Genomic DNA, 24,344 nt, shown 5'->3' on the forward strand with positions numbered 1-24,344 from the left:
CAAATGTTTCAATTATCTCATTCGATCAGGAAATGTGAGTACAAAGCCACACTCAATTTCATCCTGCTGTGCCTCTCATCACATCCCCATCACTCTGCCTTCCCAACCTTACTCCTGTACATCCTTACTCACACCAACATACCTTGCACGTCCACCATCCCTCTCTCTCTATCCATATCATCACATCCCCATCTCACTAGCCATCCCTCACACTCAGTCTCATCCTAATGCAATCATACCAACGAATAACACACAAGGCGGCCACGTGGCATTGCCACCCACTCCATCATAGCCTCCTTCTAAAGATCTAACTGATCCATTCCTTACACTAACTCCATCATTCTCACTCAACCTTCTCTTCTTTCCCTCCTTGCAGGAAAAGAGAGCCCAAAATAAGAGGGAGAGGGAGAGAACCGATGGTGGCCCTCCATCATTTGCAAACCTTACAACAGCAGAGTAGGCTGCTTTAGAAATATCTGGAGTCGCCAAGCAGTTGGAGGTGGGAGACGGGGAGAGGCGAACATCTCAGCAACCTGGTGACAAAATTACATATCATACAGGGAATACGTCTGTCACTCATATGGGGACTGATATCAGCAGCCAGTGAGTGGTCATCATGTGCATAATGGTATCTGTATCCATGCTTCATATGACATATCTAACTCATCTCTTTACTCTCCCACATGTCTATCAACAAGCCCCCATGCTCCCTCCCCTCCCCCCCCACTGTCCAGGAGGAAGAGGAAGACGACTCCTCAGAGCAGCCTCTAGCGTCTGAGGCTGCAGCGTCACCAGTCATAAGCGCACCCAGCACCAGTGCAGATACGCACTCCTGGGTAAGTCCCAAACGAGATACAGTAGTGTCATCATCATCATAGGCAGTCCCTCGGAATCGAGGAAGACTTGCTTCCACTCTTAAAGTGAGTCCTTTGGTGGCTAAACAGTCCAATACGAGAGCCACAGACTCTGTCACAGGTGGGACAGATAGTCATTGAGGGAAGGGGTGAGTGGGACTGGTTTGCCGCATGCCCTTTCCACTGCCTTGCTTGATTTCTGCATGCTCTTGGTGATGAGACTCGACGTGCTCAGCATGCACTTCCTCCACTTAGGGCAGTCTTTGGCCAGGGAGTCCCAGGTGTCAGTGGCGATGTCGCACTTTATCAGGGAGGCTTTGAGGGTGTCCTTGTAATGTTTCCGCTGCCCACCTTTGGCACGTTTGCCATGAAGGAGTTCCGAGTAGAGCACTTGCTTTGGGAGTCTTGTGTCTAGCATGTGAACTATGTGGCCTGCCCAGCGGAGCTGATCAAGTATGGTCAGTGCTTCAATGCTGGGGATGTTGGCCTGGACGAGGACGCTAAAAAAAAAAGTGCAGTTGTTATATATGTAAACTTGTATTTACTCTGTACAGCCATCAGAGGACTCATCCCCTGGAATCCCAAGGGATCCCATAATCCCTTGGGAGCACAGGTATTTAAGGAGGCTTCACAGGTTGGAGAGGCACTCTGGAGACCTGCAATAAAAGACTACGGTCACACTTTACTTTGAGCTCACAGTGTTCAGTCTGACTCTTTCTCCATACACTACAACTGGCGACGAGATACAGATAGTGAACCCAAAGATGCAGAGAACAGTGGGTATCCTGGAGAAATTCTCGGAGGGAGATGATTGGAAAACTTTTGTGGAGCGATTCGACCAATACTTCGTGGCCAACGAGCCAGATGGGGAAGAGAGCGCTGCCAAACGAAGGATGATCCTCCTCACCGTCTGTGGGGCACCAAACGAAGAATCTGCTCACTCCAGCGGAACCCACGGAGAAATCACACGACGATTTGTGCACACTGGTCCGAGAGTGTTTGAACCCGAAGGAAAGCGTTCTGATGGTGAGGTACTGGTTCTACACCGACAAAAGGTCTGAAGGCCAGGAAGTGGCGAGTTATGTCGCCGAGCTAAGACGCCTTGCAGGACATTGCGAATTTGAAGGATATTTGGTGCACATGCTCAGAGACTTTTTCGTGCTTGGCATTGGCCACAAAACCATACTTCACAAACTTCAGACTGGAGAGACCCCAACCTTGAGTAAGGCCATAGCGATAGCCCAGGCGTTCATTGCCACCAGTACGAAGTAAATCTCTTAGCACACAAGTGCTGCTACAAGTACTGTGAACAAGTTGATGTTGCTTTCGAATCATAACGTACAGGCAGGTCACACATACCTGCAGCTACACGGCTGCTGATGTCTCAGAGTCCACCATCAAGAGTGATGAATGCAAGGCCATTAACACCTTCTTGGCACTGCAGGGGTGATCATCGTTTCCATTCATGCCGATTCAAAGAGTATGTTTGCAAGGGCTGTGGAACAATGGGACACCTCCAACGAGTGTGCAGGTGAGCTGTAAAGCCAGTTAAACCTGCAAACCACCATTTTGCAGAGGAGGACAGATCCACGGAGGATCACGATGAACCAGAGCCTCAGAACGAGGAGGCAGAGGTACATGGGGTGCACACATTCACCTCGAATTGTCCCCCGATAATGCTGAACATTGAACTAAATGGACTCCCGGTGTCAATGGAGCTGGACAAGCCAGTCCATCATGGGCAAAAAGAATTTTGAAAGGTTGTGGTGCAACAAGGCCTCAAGGCCAGTCTTAACTCCAGTTCGCACGAAACTAAGAACTTACACAAAAGAACTGATTCCTGTAATCGGCAGTGCTACCGTAAAGGTCTCCTACGATGGAGCGGTGCACAAGCTACCACTCTGGGTGGTCCCGGGCGATGGTCCCACACTGCTCGGCAGGAGCTGGCTGGGAAAGATACGCTGGAACTGGGACGACGTCCGAGCGCTATCGCCCGCTGACGACACTTCGTGTGCCCAGGTATTAAACAAATTTCCTTCTCTGTTCGAACCAGGCATCGGGAAATTCCAAGGAGCAAAAGTGCAGATCCACCTAATTCCGAGGGCGCGACCCATCCATCACAAGGCGAGAGCATGATGAGAGAAAGGGTAGACATCGAGCTAGACCGGCTGCAAAGAGAGGGCATAATTTCCCCAATCGAGTTCAACGAGTGGGCCAGTCCTATCGTCCCAGTCCTCAAGGGAGATGACACTGTCAGAATCTGTGGCAATTACAAAGTAACTATCAATCGTTTCTCCCTGCAGGACCAATACCCAGTACCAAAGGCCAACGACCTCTTTGCAACACTGGCGGCAGGAAAGATGTTCACGAAGTTGGATCTGACTTCAGCCTACATGACGCAGGAACTGGAGGAATCATTGAAGGCCCTCACCTGCATCAACACGCACAAAGGTCTTTTTGTTTATAACAGATGCCTGTTTGGAATCCAATCGGCGGCGGCGATATTCCAGAGAAACATGGAAAGCTTATTGAAATCGGTCCCGCACACCGTGGTCTTCCAGGACGATATCTTGGTCACAGGTCAGAACACAGTCGAGCATCTGCAGAACCTGGAGGAGGTTCTGAGTCGACTCAACCGCATGGGGCTCAGGTTAAAACGCTCGAAGTGCGTTCTCCTGGCGCCTGAAGTGGAGTTCCTGGGAAGGAGGATTGCGGCGGACGTATCAGGCCCACCAACGCGAAGACGGAGGCAATCGAGAACGCACCGAGGCCACAGAACATGACGGAGCTGCGGTTGTTTCTGGGACTCCTGAACTACTTTGGTAACTTCTTACCGGGTCTCAGCACACTGTTAGAACCACTACATGTCTTACGACAAAAAAGGGGTGAATGGGTATGGGGCAAAAGCCAAGAAAATGCCTTTGTAAAAGCGAGAAAACTGTTATGCTCAAACAAATTGCTTGTGTTGTATGATCCATGTAAGCGTTTGGTATTAGCATGTGATGCGTCGTCATATGGTGTCGGGTGTGTATTGCAACAAGCTAATGATTTTGGGAAACTGCAACCGGTTGCTTATGCATCAAGGAGTCTTGTCTAAGGCTGAGAGAGCCTACAGCATGATTGACAAAGAAGCATTAGTGTGTGTTTATGGGGCAAAAAAAATGCATCAATACCTGTTTGGGGTAAAATTCGAATTGGAAATTGACCATAAGCCACTTATATCCCTGTTCTCCAAGAGTCATAGGATAAATACCAATGCATCGGCCCGCATCCAGAGATAGGCGCTCACGTTGTCCGCATACAACTATGCCATCTGCCACAGGCCAGGCACAGGAAACTGCGCTGATGCTCTCAGTAGGCTGCCATTGCCCACGGGGGTGGAAATGGCACAGCCCGCAGATCTAGCCATGCTTATGGAAGCATTTGAGAGTGAGCAATCATCCGTCACTGCCCGGCAGATCAAAATCTGGACAAGCCAGGACCCCTTATTATCTCTAATCAAAAGCTGTGTGCTTCACGGGAGCTGGTCCAGTGTCCCAGTGGAAATGTAGGAAGAAATAAAGCCATTCCAGCGGCGCAAAGATGAAATGTTTATACAGGCAGACTGCCTTCTGTGGGGCAATCGAGTAGTGGTCCCCAAGAAGGGCAGAGACACCATCATCAATGACCTCCACAGTACCCACCCAGGCATTGTAATGATGAAAGCGATAGCCAGATCTCACGTGTGGTGGCCTGATATCGATGCGGACTTATAGTCCTGCATTCACAGATGTAATACATGCTCGCAGTTAAGCAATGCACCCAGGAAGGTGCCGCTAAGTTTATGATCTTGGCCCTCCAAACAGTGGTCTAGGGTACATGTCGACTATGCAGGTCCGTTCTTGGGTAAAATGTCCCTTGTGGTTGCAGACGCGTAGTCCAAGTGGATTGAATGTGAGATAATGTCAGCTAGCACGTCCGCTGCCACTACTGAAAGCCTGCGGGCCATGTTTGCCACGCACGGCCTACCCGATGTCCTGGTGAGCGACAAAGGGCCATGTTTTACCAATGCTGAGTTCAAAGAATTCATGACCTGTAACAGGATCAAACATGTCACATCTGCACTGTTTAAACCAGCGTCCAATGGTCAGGCAGAGAGAGCAGTGCAAACCATCAAGCAAGCTTGAAGAGGGTAACTGAAGGCTCACTGCAGACTCGCCTATCCCGAGTCCTGCTTAGCTACCGCACGAGACCCCACTCACTCGCTGGGATCCCACCTGCTGAACTGCTCACGAAAAGAGCACTTAAGACAAGGATCTCGTTAGTTCACCCTGACCTACATGAACAGGTAGAGAGCAGGCGGCTTCAATAAAGTGCATACCATGATAGCGCAAATGTGTCACGCGAGATTGAAATCAATGATCCTGTATTTGTATTAAATATGGACAAGGTCCCAAGTGGCTTCCCGGCACGGTCGTGGCCAGGGAGGGGAGCAGGGTGTTTCGGGTCAAACTTTCAAATGGACTCATTCACCGGAAACACTTGGAACAAATCAAACTCAGATTCACTGACTATCCTGAGCAACCCACCTTGGACCCTACCTTTTTTGATCCCCCAACATACACACCAGTGGCAACCGGCACCACGGTTGACCACGAAGCAGAACCCATCATCCACAGCAGCCCAGCAGGACCCAACACACCAGGCAGCCCAGCAAGGCCAGCTGCACAGCAGCCCAGCGAGGGCCCAACAAATGATTCAACAACACCAGCTTTCACACCGAGACGATCAACCAGGGCAAGAAGGGCCCCAGATCGACTCAAAGTGTAAATAGTTACACTATTGACTTTGTGGTGGTGGGGGGGGGGGGTGTTGTTATATATGTAAACTTGTATTTACTCAGTACAGCCACCAGAGGGCTCATCCCCTGGAGTTCCAAGGGATCCCATAATCCCTTGGGAGCACAGGTATTTAAGGAGGCTTCACAGGTTGGAGAGGCACTCTGGAGAACTGCAATAAAAGACTAAGGTCACACTTTACTTTGAGCTCAGTGTTCAGTCTGACTCATTCTCCATACACAACAGTAGTCACTTGGCGTCTCAAAACTCACAGGGGAGCAATTGCAGATGGTGGAGACAGGGGCAGCAGTGGAGAGTCCTCGCCGGAGGCCACAGGATGCTCCCAGCTCTGCTCAACTGCATTCAGATGCTGAGCCTCGGGGCCATCCAGAAAGAGGGCGATCCTGGAGGTGCAGGAAGGAGTGCAGGGGGCTCTGACAGGTTTTGCGAGCGCAATGTCTGCATATGTTCAGAGAATGGAGGAGTTCATCTCCAACATGAGCAGCACTGCGTCGCAGGCGATGGCGACTGTGGGCTCTTCCATGGATAGGGTGGCCACCTACATGGAGCAGCTAATGTGCCATTCACAGGAGCACATGGTCGATATGGAGAATAAATGTCAGAGGCTTTTAGACCTCCTGTCTAGAAGGGATGTCAGCGTAGACATGGATCCTCATGGCCCCACTGATCTCCAGCTCCTTGGCAGCAGGGAAGTGAGCAGGCAGCCTCTACCTCTGCTGAAGCCACAGGGCTAGCATCTGTAGAAGCATGCAGAAGAGAAAGATGACAGACAAGTAGATTCACAAGGGTAGCCACTTGGGTGTATTGTCTAATTTTTATGTAAAGTCTGCGTTAATGTGCTGTCAAACTTTCTACACTTTCCGGTCTTGGACAGATTTGTGTGAACCTTTGGAAGTGGTTTAGTGAGTTGCAGTGAATGGTAGAAACATAGAAACATAGAAAATAGGTGCAAGAGTAGGCCATTCGGCCCTTCGAGCCTGCACCGCCATTCAATGAGTTCATGGCTGAACATGCAACTTCAGTACCCCATTCCTGCTTTCTCGCCATACCCCTTGATCCCCCTAGTATTAACGACTACATCTAACTCCTTTTTGAATATATTTAGTGAATTGGCCTCAACAACTTCCTGTGGTAGAGAATTCCACAGGTTCACCACTCTCTGGGTGAAGAAGTTTCTCCTCATCTCGGTCCTAAATGGCTTACCCCTTCCTTACACTGTGACCCCTGGTTCTGGACTTCCCCAACATTGAGAACATTCTTCCTGCATCTAACCTGTCTAAACCCGTCAGAATTTTAAATGTTTCTATGAGATCCCCTCTCATTCTTCTGAAATCCAGTGAATACAAGCCCAGTTGATCCAGTCTTTCTTGATATGTCAGTCGTGCCATCCCGGGAATCAGTCTGGTGAACCTTCGCTGCACTCCCTCAATAGCAAGAATGTGCTTCCTCAAGTTAGGAGACCAAAACTGTACACGATACTCCAACTGTAGCATCACCTCCCTGCCCCTGTACTTAAATCCCCTCGCTATGAAGGCCAACATGCCATTTGCTTTCTTAACCACCTGCTGTACCTGCATGCCAACCTTCAATGACTGATGTACCATGACACCCAGGTCTCGTTGCACCTCCCCTTTTCCTAATCTGTCACCATTCAGATAATAATCTGTCTCTCTGTTTTTACCACCAAAGTGGATAACCTCACATTTATCCACATTATCTTCATCTGCCATGCATTTTCCCACTCACCTAACCTACCAAGTCACTCTGCAGCCTCATAGCATCCTCCTCGCAGCTCACACTGCCACCCAACTTAGTGTCATCCGCAAATTTGGAGATACTACATTTAATCCCCTCGTCTAAATCATTAATGTACAATGTAAACAGCTGGGGCCCCAGCACAGAACCTTGCGGTACCCCACTAGTAACTGCCTGCCATTCTGAAAAGTACCCATTTACTCCTACTCTTTGCTTCCTATCTGCCAACTAGTTCTCAATCCAAGTCAGCACACTACCTCCAATCCCATGTGCTTTAACTTTGCACATTAATCTCTTGTGTGGGACATTATGGTACCTCCAGTAGTGGTGGTGAGTGTGAAAGGATTGACTTGGTCATTGCAGGGATGCTTTATGGTGTTGGTGTGGGGTGGTGCCAACCTGGAGCATCATATGGCAGCCATATGGGTGTACAGCATCAAGTTAAGTAAATCTGGCCATGATGAGACCATCCCTGGCCTCTCGGGCAGCAATATGCTCGGGTGCTGATGCCCTCTGTCCTGCGCGGAATCAGGCGATTGCAGAGAAGGTTGGTGATGTTGTTGTTGGTGCTGCTGGTGTGCCTGGTGCTGGTGGCATTGGGGCTCATTGTGATCAGATTTTGAGGACCAAGGTGAGACAGTATAAACGGCACCCGTGTTGATGGAATAGATGGCAGGTGAAGTAGAGATGACAGAAGTAATCGGTCAATGGTGGGAGAGGTTCTTCCAATGAGGGGACACTGGATGGAGACTTTGCTGGAAAGACTTGCAGCCTGCAGAATCTGTGCTGGGAATGTAGTGAGCAAAAGTTCTGCCTGAGGAAAGTGATCATCTGTCAGGTGGGATCTTTCATTGTACATTTGTTGCTGTCAAGTTAGCAGCTGAAGCAATGACTATGAACTCCCGCCTCAGGTTGACAGATGTGGTTCTTGAGCTACGTGAATCCCGTGGCCATGTAGGGAAATTTGAAATGCAGGGGGAAAAAGGCTCTTAACTATCAGGAAACAAGGTTATAATGATTTCAACTAGGTCACCTGCCTCTGCTGGTCGGGTCGCTGCCACACTGGCAAACGCATCCAAGAGACAGATGTGTGGGGGCGAGATGACGGCAGGTTCCCGACCCGCTCCACTTTTTTCAAATTTCCCTCCCAACCTGCCTCCATTTCCACCCGCATGGACCCCAGAAAATTCCGGCCATTGTCTTCTTTCAGTCTCAATTCATTTTTCAGGTAATATGAGAAGTTTGTAATAATGCAGTTTCATTATTCCAAGAATGAAAACTGAATTGCATAACTAATACATTTACAGAACACCGCTCTGCATTCAGTACAGCAATAAGATGGTTGAAATAGGAATAAGCAAGTGACAAAAAATACTATGCAAGGTAATCTACTGCTAATATATAATTACCACTCATCTTGGATTCAACATGCTGTTTCTTAACATCTATGTTCTGTTGTTTCTCAGAAGACCTTTTTGACTCTGGTTTTGTTACCTTCTTTAGTTCATTATTTGATGATGCAGATTGTTCTGAAAACAAATGAGAATATAAATCATTAAAACAAATTGGAAGTATCCTTTTGATGTTTTGTTTTATTTTTCTTCACCTCACGACCATCCTGAATCTTTATTCCTAGGTTGCCTTGTTTTTTCTAAATTAGCTGCATATGAAGCAAAATCATGTGGTGCAATACAAATGGAAGCAATCGAGTTCATGTGGTAAACAAGATCCAACTGCAGAATTATACTACAAAGAAATTTAACAAAATATTTCTGAAGCATTGCAAAAAAATTATTTGGTAACATTTGTTTAAAAAAACACTTTAGGGGCAAAATTTGATTCGGCCAGAAAACGGTTGCAAGGCTCGTGATGCGTGAAATGACACACATACACTAAGCTACAGCATACAAATGTTCTAAGGTACTATGTCTTTGATTTTCTTCATGCAACAACTTCGAACAGTTTGCTTCCTGACATTCCTTACTCTCCAGCATCAATGGGTGGAGGAAACTAAAGTAAATAACATTTCTAAAACTAAAGAAAATATAATTTAGCTTTCTGAAAGTCAATAAAGTACATATAAAATGCATTGGTGTGTATTTTCCACAATAACCAAATTGAATTCATATTCATATATTTTTTTTAAATTACTACCTGTGCTTTCCTGCATATAGGATTGTTTTGTATAGGTGTCCGAAATATGAGCTTTGGAATGGCTCGTATTCATTGTGAATGTTGATTGATTCTCCATAACCATTCCGTTCCTAAGACAAAATGAATTTCACAGTATCAAATACAAGTACCTTACAGAGATAGTAAATGCATATTTTTGAAGAAGGAACCAAGTCAGCAATTTCCTCCCCATCCCCCAAAGGTTGATAGGTGACCTAATGTTTAAAGAGGTATTGGAAGAATAAGAGAATGAGGAAGAAATTCAATTATTCATTTTCTGCATACAATGCAGTTACCAAGTTTACTAATTCATGGCTAAATATAGCTCCTACTTGATCAAAATTCTAATTTATGTAACATAGTCTCAGCAACTTGCAACTTAAATATTGGTTAAATGATTTAATGGCCCGGATTCTGCTGTATTAATAATGGCAAGGCTATGAGCACTCACCTTTATTACTGGGAAAAACTGCCAGCAACTTCTGGCATCCGCACATACATAGTTAAACCTGGAAATCCGGAAGTTGCTGTCAGTGATACCCTGTTCCTCCATAGGGTATGCTGTTGCTGTCTTCGCAGATGAAATCTGCACAGACATCACTGTGATGAAGTGAACAGGCTAATTACCCACTATTCTCACTCTAAAGACAGATGAAAATGTTAGACCAGGTACAATCAGGAGTAACTGAGTTTTTAAACGGCGTAGTAAGTGATAAGTACTGATGAACAACCTCTCTGGTCCTGAAAAATTAATTTTACAAGTGCGGACTCTCAATGCCTCAGAAGAAAATCAATGCTGCAAATCTTTCTAAAAATAAAAATTAAAGTAATTTTTAAATACTTTTTGTTTTTCTCTTTTATGTCTTTCCCTTAATCCCATGTGTATGTCCCAATTTTTTTATTTTTCCAACTGTACAATGATTTAAATGTAATTTAGATTTTTGTTTTTTATTTCCTGCTTTGCAGTTTGTGTGTCTCAGTTAGGATTGGCTGAAAAGCCTCCCAGCTGCCTATTCTGCTCACAGACACCACAGATCCCCTGTAGAGGGCACTGAATTCAAACAGATGGCGGATGACTTGAAGTTTCTGCTGAAAAGCCTGCTAAAAGGGAACGGTGAAAGGAGTTCCGTTGCCGCTCTCAGCAAAATCTGGGCCATTACTTTAATTAGTTCTGTCACCACTACCTAATAGGACCATCCAAGCATTTGGAGTCATTGTTGGGAAGAGTTACAAGGCTGATTCTTGGTGTTAAAGGAATTAAGTATGAAAAATTATTATGTAAATTTGGAAGTGACCTTTCAGAAGAGATCTTATTAAGGTATATAAAGTGTTTCTACTTTCAAACTCAATTAATTCAGGTTGTGGGATGTGTGTAATGACTATACAAATTATCATTGATAAAACAAATTTTCCACAGGAGTTCTCCTGCCCATTCACTGGGCTTAATTTTCCACGGTTATCCATGCCATTTTTTTGGCGCATGCCACTTTTGGAGGATTCAGAGATGTACAGGAACAGAAAAGGCTTCCACTCCATGAATGTGCAACTTATCTGTGACGACATGCATCGCGTCAGTTGATGCGAGATATCCTGGGAGCACCCATGATGCGTTCATCCTACGTGAAAGCGCTATATCTGCCATGTTTCAGCAGCAGCCAGAAGGGCAGAGCTGGCTGCTGGGAGACGAAGGGTACGGCCTCGCCACCTGGCTCATGACGCCCCTACACATAACCCGGACGGAAATTGACCGGGAATACAACATGTCACACATTGCGACGCGCAGCATAATACAGAGGACCATTGGCATCTTGAAACAGCGTTTCCGATGTCTGGACCATTCCGGAGGCTACTGAGATTGTCGGTCAGTTCACTGTTGTGTGCTGCATGCTGCATAACTTAGCCATCATGAGACAGCAACAGCTGGTGGTAGAAGACCCATCTCAGATGAGAGTGGGTGATGATGAGAGGAAGATGCAGATGATGATGCTGAGGAGGAGGAAAAGGAAGCCATGCAACTACCTGAACCTGGAGCATGATGGCGGAGGAGAGCGGGCCGTCATGCCCCTTTAACGATTGCTCGAGCCTTGTGCCAGCAGCTCATCCGTGAACGTTTTGCTGCCTAAAGGCTCAGGGGCAGCTATTCCAAATGGACTATGTTTACTGTTTGGACCTGTTCCGTAATGTTGTGTTGTGTTAATGGAACAAATAATGGAAATGATTCTTCTTTAGTTTGAAAAGTTGTGTTAATAATGGAACAAATAATGGAAATGATTCAGTTATAATTTAAAATATATTTTATTCAAAAGTTTAACATCGTTTGTACTTAACTTAACTTTAATAAAAAATATTCTTGTATCAAACTTTAAGGGGCCGAAATTGGTGAAGGCCCTGTCCGCCGAAGTGCTGCCCAAAGGACCACCGATGGCCGTCGAGGTACCTGACGGTACTTTGGACATGGTTTTCATTGAAAAGGTCCTTCAAAGGTCGGCGGGCGGCAAAAGAGGGACTTACGTTGCCAACCTGGGCGGCAGCCAGCGGGAGCTCCCAATCTCGGTGGCAAAGGCGCTTGCTGCCCAAGTGCCATCGAGGATGGAGTTGGGCCCACAGAGGGTCGAAGACCTGAAAAGGAAAAGCATCAAAAAAAAAAACCATCGGAAGACCTTCAGGAGACCCTATCCAGGTAAGTCCCTGTAAAGAAAAAAATTATAAAATGTTTACTCACCCTTTTTTCAGATCTTCATACTCACCGTTGGAGACAGACCAGCCTCCAGCCAGCGGTCCACCCCCGTTCTGGCACCGACGCCTGCCCGCATCAATATGGTATCTCGGCATGGGGGAGTCCAATTATGCCACTTGATCGTCCGCTGATGTCAGCGGGTGGATCCCGGCGGTTCTCCCCTCCCGTCCGCTCCAGCCCAAATCGAAAGTGGCACTGGATGCAACTCGAGGAGGAATGTTGGCGGCAGTGGGCGGTAAGGCCATCAATTTCAGGCCCTAAAGGTTTCAGTTAAGATCACTTACAAACTTTAAGATCACTTACAAAATCTAAGGTCACTTACAAACTTTAAGATTACTTACAAACTTTTATACTTGTAAATTTACATAACTTACAAAAACTTTTAAGTTGAGAACAATTACAACAGTAACAACAATAATAACAACAACAGCAGCAAAGAAAGGTGGCACCCATCTCTCCTCCACCTTATTCTAAGACCGCCTGTTACGCTTGGTCTTGATGACTCCATCCCTGCCTGCAGGTAGTGGCGCAGCATTTCTCGGGTTGGTACCAAGCTTATTCTTCCGAACATCTCGGATAATGCGCATTTCTTGATTGGCGGGGGGGGAAGGGGGGCGGATGGCAGAAGGTAATGTGGAAAGCTCGGCTTGGGCCTCTTCAAAGACTGGTCTGGGGATTGGAATGGAAGTGGCAGTTGATTCTGTCAATGGGCGTGTTCCCTTTTTGCAGCAGCTAACTCTAACATTCCCTCCCTCCTGTGCCCTGACAGTGTGTCAACTACCTGTGACATTTCCTCCCTCATGTTCACCAACAGTGTATCAGCTACCTGCGACATTCCCTCCCTCATGTTCACCAACAGTGTATCAGCTACCTGCGACATTCCCTCCCTCGTGTGCCCCGACATTGTATTAGCTGCCTGCGACATTCAATCCCTCTTGTGCCCGGACAGTGTTCCCATTTCTCATGAGAGTGTTGTTACTTCTCCCGACAGTCCCGATACCTCATCACGCACCCCACTGATGGTGTCCAGGAGTGATCGTGTAAGGTCAATGCTCTCCACATTCATTGCCATCATCTGAACCACATCAGTTAGATCCTGCATCTCAAGAGAGCGCCATCGAGCTCTCCTTCCCCTCCTCACCCTGAGTGTGGCTCGCTATATCCCACTGGGACCCGCAGACTCGGACGGTGAGGCCCTGGGTGTGCCTCGCTGCACCCGACTGGAAACCCCAGCCTTGGGCTGTGCGAAACCATGGAATGTCCCAACACTCGTACCACTCAGGAAAGGGCCTGGTACCTCAATGGCCGGCACCTGCACCTCCTCCAGAGTGAGTACAACTGTGAGGGCTTCATCCATCACCTCGCCCTGACCCCCATGCTCTTGGTCTGGAAGGTGGGACTGGAAGATGTTCTCCTCTTCAGGCTCGTCCGTGTCTGAATCTTCTTCTGCATCGGCTTCAGCCTCGTCAGGGTTGGCTTCAAGTTCTGCAAAATATAACAGAACAGACAAATGGTTAGCAGCAGAGGAGGGGGCAGGGTGACATGAGTAGGCTCACACAGTGCAGGCAGCAGGCTCATTTGAAGGACCACGATGAATGATAGCACATTGCATCAACCGAAGCATAGCTGATGGCGACATCCCCATGAACCGAAGCATGGCTAGCCTGCGCAGTACTTAACATTTAGCAAAGCCAGAGTGTGGAATTTGCAGGACTTACCCTCTCCCTCGAGTGTGGGCCCAGCTTGTGCAGTGGTGGTTGCTTTTCTCCAGGCAGAACCCATCAAAGCAGCAACCCTCTCTTCCAAGGGTGTCAGTGGCTGCAGATTTGCCGGGCCTCCTCCTGTTCGAGTTCTCTCTTTTTTGTTGTTTCGAGTTCTGTCCTTTTTGTTGTGTGCCACCTTCCTCTGTAAAGATGAAAATATAACTTTTTAAAGAGGGTGTCTTTCTGCTGGGTGGGACATATACAGTTGGTCACATTTACAATTGCAATTCCATTGAATAAATGAAAATATTACTTACACTAACTACTTGACCAAGGTCCTACCAATTCTTTTTGCACTGGCCTCCAGACTTCTGCAAGTTGGTTCCAGTATTTCTTCATTTCTTTTGGTGAAACTTTTAGGTCACCTCTGCTGGTGTCCAACTCGTGCTATCTGGCCTCAATTACAGTAACCAGTGCCTCCACTTCATCCTGTAAGAGAATCGTGGTCCTTGAGCCACGTTGCATATTGTATTGCAGCTCGATTTTTCCAAAGAGAATTAAAGTTCTCACACACAACTGGCTCTTTAAAAATGGCCGAATGCAGACTGGGAGCTGTACTGGGCATGCGCACCAGAGCAGTCACGTCAAAAACGTCCTTTTTTTTCACGCATGTGCAGAAGGGGTGGGCATCATTTTTTCGGCACAGACATTAGGCTCCACCCGCTGAAGGTAAAGCAAAGGCTGCGTGGAGCCAATTTCAAAAAATAGAACGGCGGAACTTGCTAGTTATTTTTTGGAGTAGTCAGGGCCAAAAAAATTGGTCGTAACTCTTGCAATACGCCAAAAAATGGCATTGGGGAAAATTGAGCCCATTGTAACTGTGGCCGAAGAAGTGCGGAAACCCCCCAAAAATGCCATAAATGCTATTTCCACGGCTCCTCCACCAAAGTTATGGCAGACAAGTGGGAGAATGCCCATGGAAATTCACCCGGCATCTCTTACCCTGATGACAATATTGTCAACTGACTTTCTCACGCAGATGCTGTTCTCACACAATCCAAACAAAACACAACAATAATGTAAAAGCATCTTAAGATAATTAATGGGACACAGAAAATAATCGTAGAAAGTACCTTCATATATGCAGGAATGCAGAACAAGATGCTGAGGTGCAGGTTAAGGACAGATGCCAGGAAGCATGTAATTAGAGGGTGATCTTCAGCTGGAACAGGGTGCTAGTAATGGAGGTTGAGGCTAGGGGCCCAAGTTTCGGGCCGCGCCTAAAACGGCACAGCCCGGACCTGGACGCCCGTTTTTCGCGCCACAAAGTGCGCCTAAAAAAACCTCACCTATTCGCCGGCTCCCTGCAGATCCTCTGGAGCTGGGCGCGGCGCAGCATGAGCTGTGAGGGGCGGGGCCAGGTCCCTGCGCTGAAAACAGTGCCGGGACCTCTGCACATGCGCGCTACAGTGGGCGCGCATGTGCAGTAGCTCCAGGCGCCCAAAACTGTGGGAGGGGCCCAAAGCACGCAGTCCCTAGCCCTGGCAGAATGGCCTCACTGGGGCGCGTGCATAAGGCTCACCTCCCACGACTCCTGCTCCCCGGACCGGACCCAATCCGTCCTCCGCTTCCCCCCCCCCCCCCAACGCCCGGCGACCCGACCTCCGCTTCCCCCCCCCGGCGACCTGACCGCCGCTCCCCACCCCCCCCGATCCGACCTCCGCGCTCCCCCCCCCGACCTCCACTTCCCCCTGCCCCCCGGCGACCCGACCTCCGATCCCCCCCATGACCCGACCTCCGCTCCCCCAGCCCCCACCCCCGACCTTTGCGACTCTCTCTCTCTCGCCCCATCCCCCGACCTCCGCGACTCTCCCACCCGCCCGACCTCAGCGACTCTCTCTCCACCCCCCCCACCGCGACTCCCCGATGTCCGCTCCCCCCCCTCGAACTCCGCACCCCCCGACCTCCGTTCCCCCGTTCCCCTCCCCCCGCGACCCCCCCGCGCCGACCTCCGCGCCCCCCCCCCCCGGACCCGAGACCCTGACCTCCGCGACCCCCCCCGCCACCTACCTGTAAATCCAGCCCGAAGTCTCGGGCCCGACCGTTCAGCCTCCTCTTTCCCTTCCTCCCCTTCCCTCCTCCTTCCTCTCTCCCCTCCCTTCTCCTCCCTCCCCCTCCTCCTCTCCTCCTCCCCCTCCTTCCACCCCGCACCCCCCTCTACCTCCCTCCTCCTTCCTCCCCCTCACCCCCCTTCTCCCCCTCCCCCCTCCTTCCTCCCCCTCACCCCCCTTCTCCCCCTCCCTTCGCTGTCAGAAACACAGACACTGACAGACAGAGAGTGAGAGACACACACATAGACAGACAGAGAGATAGAGACACTGACAGAGACACAATGGGGGGGCCGTCCCAGCACGCTGTTGGAGGACTCCCCGGGGCTGTAGTCGGTAAGTAGAAAATGTTTTATTTATTGATTTTCAAATTTTTTATTAATTTTTTTGATTGATTTATTGGTTGATTTATTGATGTATTTATCATTTATTATTGATGATGGCTCTTTATTGTAAAACTGAAGTGTTTAATGTTTGTAAACTTCCCTTTAAACCCCCCCCCCCCTCCACCATTCCCTAAGCCTGGTTTGTAACCTACGTCTGATTTTCTAAGTGTAGGCAAGGTTTTTCTGAGCGTACAAAAATCTACACTTACTCCATTCTAAGTTAGTTTGGAGTATGTTTTCACTGCCTAAACTTTCAAAACAGGCGTAAGTGGCAGGACACGCCCCCTTTTGAAAAAAAAAATCTGTTCCAAACTGAAACTGTTCTAACTGACTAGAACTGGAGCAAACTAAATACCGAGAATTGCAATTTCTAAGATACTCCATTCTAAACCAGTTGCTCCAAAAAAACAGGAGTAACTCAGGCCGAAACTTGGCCCCCAGGACACTAGATCAATTTATAAAAACGAAATCCTGCAATATGAAGATAGTAGGTTTGGTATTCTGGAAGAATAACATTTGCCGGAATTCTTTGAGGATGTAACGAACAGGGTGGATAAAGGGGGACCAGTAGATGTGTATTTGGATTTCCAGGAGGCATTCAATAAGGTGCCACATAAAAGGTTACTGCACAAGATAAGAGCACATGGGGTTGGGGGTAATATATTGGCATGGATAGAGGATTGGCTAATTAACAGAAAACATAAGAGTCGGGATAAAGGGGTCATTTTCAGGTTGGCAAACTGTAACTACTGGGGTGACACAGTGGTGGGGTCTCAACTAGTTACAATCGATATTAATGACTTGGATGAAGGGACCGAGTGTAATGTAGCCAAAGTTGCTGATGACACATAGGGCCCAAGTTTCGGGCCGTGCCTAGAACGGCGCAGCCCTGACCTGGACGCCCGTTTTTCGCGCCATAAAGTGCGCCTGAAAAAAACTTCCAGATTCTCCGGCTCCCTGCAGGTCCTCTGGCCCTCGGCGCGGCGCAGAACGAGCTGCAAGGGGCGGAGCTAGGTCCCTGCGCTGAAAACAGTGCCGGGACCTCTGCACATGCGCGCTACAGTGGGCGCGCATGTGCAGTAGCTCCAGGCGCCCAAAACTGTGGGAGGGGCCCGAAGCACGCAGCCCCTAGCCCTGGCCGAATGGCCTCACTGGGGCTGCGTGCATAAGGCTCCTCCCACGCCCAGCTCCTGCTTCCTCCGGACCGGACCGGACCCGACTTGACTCCCGCTCCCCACCCCCCCGACCCAACTTCCGCTTCTTCCGCTCCCGACCTTCCCCCCGCCTCCCCGCCCGACCTCCGCTCCCGACCGATCTCCTCCCCCACCCCCCGACCGATCTCCCCCCCCGCCCCCCCGACCGATCTACCCCCCCCGACCAATCTACCCCACCCCCCCGACCGATCTCCGCCCCCCCCCCCTTCCCTCCGCCCCGACCCGCGCTCCCCCCGATCCGCGCTCCCGACGCCACCTACCTGTCAATCCGGTAAGTCTAAGCTCGAAGTCTTGGGCCCGGCCAGGCCCGGCCCGTTCAGCCTCCCTCTCCTTTCTTTCTCTCTCCCCCTTCTCTCTCCCTCGCTCTCTTCCCCCCTTTTCTCCCCCCTTCCCCTCCCTCCCTTCTCTTCCCCCTCCCCTCCCTTCTCTCACCCCCCTCCTGCCTCCCTCCCTTCTCTTCCCCTCCTCTTCTCCCTCCTTTCTCACCCCCCCTCCACTCCCTTCTCACCCCCCCTCCACTCCCTTCTCAACCCCCCTCCCCTCCCTCCCTCCCTTCTCAACTCCCTCCCCTCACCCCCCCTCACTTGTCACCCCCCTCCCCATCCACCCCCTCTTCCCCACTCCACCAACCCCCTCCCCTCCACCCCCCCTCCCCATCCTGCCCCTCCCCTCCACCCCTCGCTGTCAGAAACACAGACACTGACAGACAGAGAGTGAGAGACACACACAGACAGACAGACAGAGAGATAGAGACACTGACAGAGACACACTGGGCGGCGGGAGGGGTGAGGGGGCATCCCAGCACACTGTTGGAGGGCTCCCGGTGCTGCAGTCGGTAAGTAATGTTTTATTTATTGATTTAAAAAAAAATTATTACTTACTAATTTTTTTTGATTGGTTTATTGGTTGATTTATTGATGTTTTTATCATTTATTATTGATGATGGCTCTTTATTTGTAAAACTGAAGTGTTTAATGTTTGTAAACTTCCCTTTAAACCCCCCTCCCCCCATTCCCTACGCCTGATTTGTAACCTACGCCTGATTTTCTAAAGTGTAGACAAGGTTTCTCGAGCGTACAAAAATCTTCACTTACTCCATTCTAAGTTAGTTTGGAGTAAGTTTTCACTGCCGAAACTTTGAAAACAGGCGTAAGTGGCCGGACACGCCCTCTTTTGAAAAAAAAATTCTGTTCCAAAGTGAAACTGTTCTACCTGACTAGAACTGGAGCAAACTAAATGCCGAGAATTTGAATTTCTAAGATACTCCGTTCTACACCAGTTGCTCCAAAAAATCAGGAGCAACTGAGGCCGAAACTTGGGCCCAAAGATAGGTGGGAAAGCAAGTTGTGTGGAGGATGCAAAGAATCTGCAAAGGGTAAGTGAGTGGGCAAAAACTTGACAGATGGAGTATAATGTGGGAAAATGTGAGGTTATGTACTTTGGTAGGAAAAATAAAAAAAGCAAATTATTATTTAAATGGGGAGAGATTTCAAAATGCTGAGGTACAGAGGGATCTGGGGGTCCTTGTACATGAAACACAAAAAGTTTGCATGCAGGTACAGCAAGTAATTAGGAAGGCAAATGGAATGTTCGCCTTTATGCAAGGGGTTTGGAGTATAAAAGTAGGGATGTCCTGTTACAACTGTAAAGGCCGTTGGTGAGACCACACCTGAAGTACTGTGTGCAGTTTTGGTCTTCTTATTTAAGGAGGGATATACTTGCATTGGAGGCAGTTCAGAGAAGGTTCACAAAGTTGATTCCTGAGATGAAGGGGCTGTCTTATGAAGAAAGGTTGAGCTCATTGGAGTTTAGAAGAATGAGAGGCAATCTTATTGAAACATGTAAAATTCTGAGGGGGCTTGACAGGGTAGATGCAGAAAGGATGTTTCCCCTCGTGGGGGAATCTAGAACTAGGGGGCATAGTTTCAGTATAAGGGGTCGCCTATTTAAAACAGAAATGAGTAGCAATTTCTTCTCTCAAAGGGTCGTGAATCTTTGGAATTCTCTACCACAGAGGCTGGGTCAGTGAATATATTTAAAGTGGAGATAGATAGATTGTTGAATGATAAAGGAGTCAAGGGTTCTGGGGAGCGGGCAGGGAAGTGGAATTGAGGCCAAGATCAGATCAGCTATGATCTTACTGAATGGCGGAGCAGGCTCGAGGGGCCAAATGGCCTACTCCCACTCCTATTTCTTATGTTCTTATGTAAAATGAAATGGGTCGAAGGACCTTTTCAATCCAAAACTATCTTGTGATATCTAATTTATTTATGCAAATTTAGTTCATCAGAAAGAGCTTTACCCACAATTCAAATTTAATAATAGCCTGTCACAGAAATAAACTTACACACCTACTACATTCAATATTTTTATATTTGTAAAATCAGTTATAATAAGCATTATTGTTTAGATTTTTTTGATGATATACATAATAAATTGATTTGCTGTGGTAAATACCACAGGTTCAGCAAAAATGACAATAAATAACTCTTGAGACTAATACAGTTAACACTTCTTTGCAGGATAATTTAGATTTTTTTTGGAAGTGCTCCTTTTTTTACACAATTTAGCCTCTGTACTTTTGGAACTTTTTACCCAATATACTGCACCTATATATATATTCTACTCTTGCCACACCAATTCCCAAAAAGTGAACTAACTGTGTAAATTAACATAATGGGCAAAATTAAGACAATACTGTTTGATAAAATACTTTCAGAAAGGCAAGAAGGATAGCATAATTTGATTTTCTTTATATATGACTCACAAAGGGGTTAAGTAGAGCAAGTGTCAGTTCGGGAATATTTAGGGAGCAGTGATCACAGCTCAGACTGGCTATTGAAAAGGACAGGGAGCAATCTCGAGTAAAAATACTTAATTGAAGGAAAGCCAATTTCAGTGGGTTGAGAATGGAGGTAAATTGGAATCAAAGATTGGCAGGCAAAACTGTAACTGAACAATGGACTGCCTTTAAAGAAGAGATGGTTCGGATACAATTGAGGTACATTCCCAGGAGGGGGAAAGGTAGGGCAACCAATGCCAGAGCTCCCTAGATAACAAAACAGATAGAGAGTAAGATGGAGCAGAAAAAGGTGGTGAATGACAGATGTCAGGTTGAGAATACAAGTGAGAACCAGGCTGAATATAGAAAGTTCAGAGAGGAAGTGAAAAAGGAAATAAGAGGGACAAACAGAGAGTATGAGAATAGATTGGCCGCTAACATAAAAGGAAATCCAAAAGTCTTCTAGAGGCATATAAATAGTAAACAGGTACAAAAAAAGAGAGGTGGAACCAATTAGGAACCAAAAAGGAGACCTATGCATGGAGGCAGAGGGCATGGCTGAGGTACTAAATTAGTATTTTGCATCTGTCTTTATCAAAGAAGAAGATGCTGCCAAAGTTATAGTGAAAGAGGAGGTCGTTGAGATATTGGATGGGACAAAAATTGTAAGGAGGAGTTACTAGATAGGCTGGCTGTACTTAAAGTAGATAAGTCACCAGGACCAGATGGGATGCATCCTAGGATACTGAGGGAAGTAAAGGTGGAAATTGCAGAGGTACTGGCCATAATCTTCCAATCCTCCTTAGATATGGGGGTGGTGCCGGAGGACTGGGGAATTACAAATGTTACCCCTTTGTCCAAAAAAGGGTGCAAGGATAAACCCAGCAACTACAAGCCAGTCAATTTAACCTCGGTAGTGGGGAAGCTTTTAGAAACGATAATGTGGGACAAAATTAACAGTCACTTGGACAAGTATGGATTAATTAAGGAAAGTCAGCATGGATTTGTTAAAGGCAAATCGTGTTTAACTAACTTGATTGAGTTTTTTGATGAGGTAACAGAAAGGGTTGATGAAGGCAATGTGGTTGGTGTAGTGCTCATGGACTTCCAAAAGGCGTTTGATAAAGTGCCACATAATAGGCTTGCCAGCAAAGTTGAAGCCCATGGGATAAAAGGGACAGTGGCAGCATGGATACAACATTGGCTAAGTGATAGGAAACACAGAGTATTGGTGAATGGTTGTTTTTTGGATTGGAGGAAGATATACAGTGGTATTCCTAGGGGTCGTTACTAGGACCACTGCTTTTCTTGATATATATTAATGACTTAGACTTGGGTGTACAGGGCACAATTTGAAAATTTGCGGTTAACACAAAACTTGGAAGTATAGTGAACAGTGAGGAGGAAAGTGATAGACTTCAAGAAGACATTGACAGGTTGGTGGAATGGGCAGACACATGGTAGATGAAAATTAATGCAGAAATGTGCAAAGTGATACATTTTGGTCGAACGAATGAGGAGATGAAATATAAACTAAAGGGTACAATTCTAAAGTGGGTGCATGAACAGAGACCTGGGGGTACATGTGCACAAATTGTTGAAGATAGCAGGGTAGGTTGAGAAAGCAGTTAAAAAAGCATACGGGATCCTGGTCTTCATAAATAGAGATTTAGAGTACAAAAGCCAAGAAGAACATAGACAGGCTGGTGGGATGGGCAGATGAAATTCAATGTGGAAAAGTATGAGGTGATACATTTTAGTAGGAAGAATAGGTACAATTCTAAAGGGGTTGCAAGGAGAGAGAGAACTAGGGGTGTTTGTGCACAAATCTTTGAAGGTGGCAGGACAGGTTAACAAAGCAGTTAATAAAGCATATGGAATCCTGGGCTTTATAAATAGAGGCATGGAGTACAAAAGCCCGGAAGTTATGCTAAAACTATATAAAACACTAGTTTGATCCCAGTTGAAGTATTGTGTCCAATTCTGAGCACCACACTTTAGGAAGGATGTGAAAGCTTTGGAGAAGGTACAGAAAAGATTTACTAGAATGGTTCCAGGTATGAGGGATTCCAATTACGTCAATAGATTGGAGAAGCTGGGATCGTTCTTTTTAGAACAGAGCGGCGCTGACCCGGCCTGATTGGAAACACCAACAACATAGTGAATAAAAGTAGCAGCACCTTGGACTCAGCGCGAGCCGACCTGGTTGGCGACACTAGCAACACCAGGAATAAAGGCCACTGCAGGGAGCACCGCGAGCTGACCCAAGAGGGGGACAAAATCGAAGTGTGACGTCACCAGAAACCAGGTTGCTGATTGGCTGCATATCTCGGAGTGAGGTCGGGACCCAGAAGCGAGGTCGGGAGGAGCAGCGGGGTTGAGTGGGGCTCGGAGCGAGGTCGAGGCCCAGGAGCGAGGTCAGGACTCAGGAGCAAGATCCGGACCCAGGAGCAACGTCGAGGTCCAGGAGCGAGGTTGGGAGGAGCGGGGCCCGGGAAAGATGCAGCGAGTTCGGGACCCAGGAGTGAGTTTGGAACCCAGGAGCGAGGTCGGTGCCCAAGATGAGGTCAGGACCCAGGAGCGAGGTCGGGACCCAGGAGCAGCGAGGTCAAGCGAAGTCCGGATGAGCGAGGTTGAGGCCCAGGAGCGAGGTTGGGAGAAGCGAGGCCTGGGAGAGGTACAGCGAGGTCGGAGCCCAGGAGCGAGGTCGGGACCCAGGAGCAATGTCGGGACCCAGGAGCGAGGTCAGGACCCAGGAGCAGCGAGGTCGAGCGAGGTCCGGAGGAGCGAGGTCGAGGCCCAGGAGCGAGGTCAGGAGGAGCGAGGCCTGGGAGAGGCACAGCGAGGTCGGAACCCAGGAGCGAGGCTGGGACCCAGGAGCGAGGTCGGAACCCAGGAGCGAGATCGAGGCCCAGGAGCGAGGTTGGGAGGAGCAGCGAGGTCGAGCAAGGTCCAGAGGAGCGAGATCGAGGCCCAGGAGCAAGGTCGGGGAGCGAGGCCTGGGAGAGGCACAACGAGGTCAGAACCCAGGAGCGAGGCTGGGACCCAGGAGCGAGGTCGAGGCCCAGGAGCGGGGCCTGGGAGAGGCACAGCAAAGTTGGAACCCAGGAGTGAGGCTGGGACCCAGGAGCAAGGTCGAGGCCCAGGGGTGGTGCAGAGTGGACCAGCAGTGGGATTGGGGCCCAGGGAAGTTGCAGCACGTACCAACAGCGAGGTTGGGAGGCCTACACTGCATCCTATGAAACTCAGTGAGAGAGGTCTTGTGGGAAGGAGGGAGGAGGACAGTAGGAGTATGTGTGTGTGTGTGTGTGTGTACTAGGCGTATGCAGCGGATCCTGGTCTCCAATCGTCTTGGTTCCCCTTGCCATTGGATCAAGACCTTGGTCTGTCAAGCCCGGGTAATAGCTGGTGTGCAACGGCCACCCCACGTTAAAATAATTCACGCACCGTCATCTTCCACCCTTTAAAATTAAGCCTCAAAGCACTGGAGAAGTACCACCAACGCTGTCTCCGTAAGATCCTGAAAATCCATTGGCAGGATAGGTGCATGAACGTCAGTGTTCTAACTCAGGCCAACATCGCCAGCATCAAAGCATTAACCACGCTCGATCAGCTCCGATGGATGGGCCACATTGTCCGCAGGCCCGATACTAGACTCCCAAAACAAGTGCTCTACTCAGAGCTCCGATATGGCAACTGAATCCCAGGTGGACAGAGGAAACGCTTCAAGGACACCTTCAAAGCCTCCTTGAAAAAGTGCAACATCCCCACTGACACCTGGTAATCCCTGGCCCA

At 48.3% G+C, this 24,344-nt stretch overlaps 1 protein-coding gene across 9 annotated transcripts in view; it reads right to left on the reverse strand.

Moving 5' to 3' along the window:
• erich2 (glutamate-rich 2) overlaps positions 1-24,344 on the reverse strand; it is a 326,385-nt gene that overhangs the window by 156,474 nt on the left and 145,567 nt on the right. For all 9 annotated transcript variants that reach the window (XR_011592662.1, XR_011592663.1, XM_070875669.1 and 6 more), the window contains 2 exons: positions 9,602-9,711; positions 8,857-8,976 (listed from right to left, as the gene is read on the reverse strand). Coding sequence is in view for 7 of the 9 variants with exons in the window: in XM_070875669.1 (XP_070731770.1) it covers positions 8,857-8,976; positions 9,602-9,711 (230 nt within the window). In the remaining 2 variants the exon portion in view is untranslated. The remainder of the gene's footprint in view (positions 1-8,856; positions 8,977-9,601; positions 9,712-24,344) is intronic.

This window comes from Pristiophorus japonicus, chromosome 3 (assembly GCF_044704955.1).
Source record: "Pristiophorus japonicus isolate sPriJap1 chromosome 3, sPriJap1.hap1, whole genome shotgun sequence".
NCBI classification, from domain to species: domain Eukaryota; kingdom Metazoa; phylum Chordata; class Chondrichthyes; family Pristiophoridae; genus Pristiophorus; species Pristiophorus japonicus.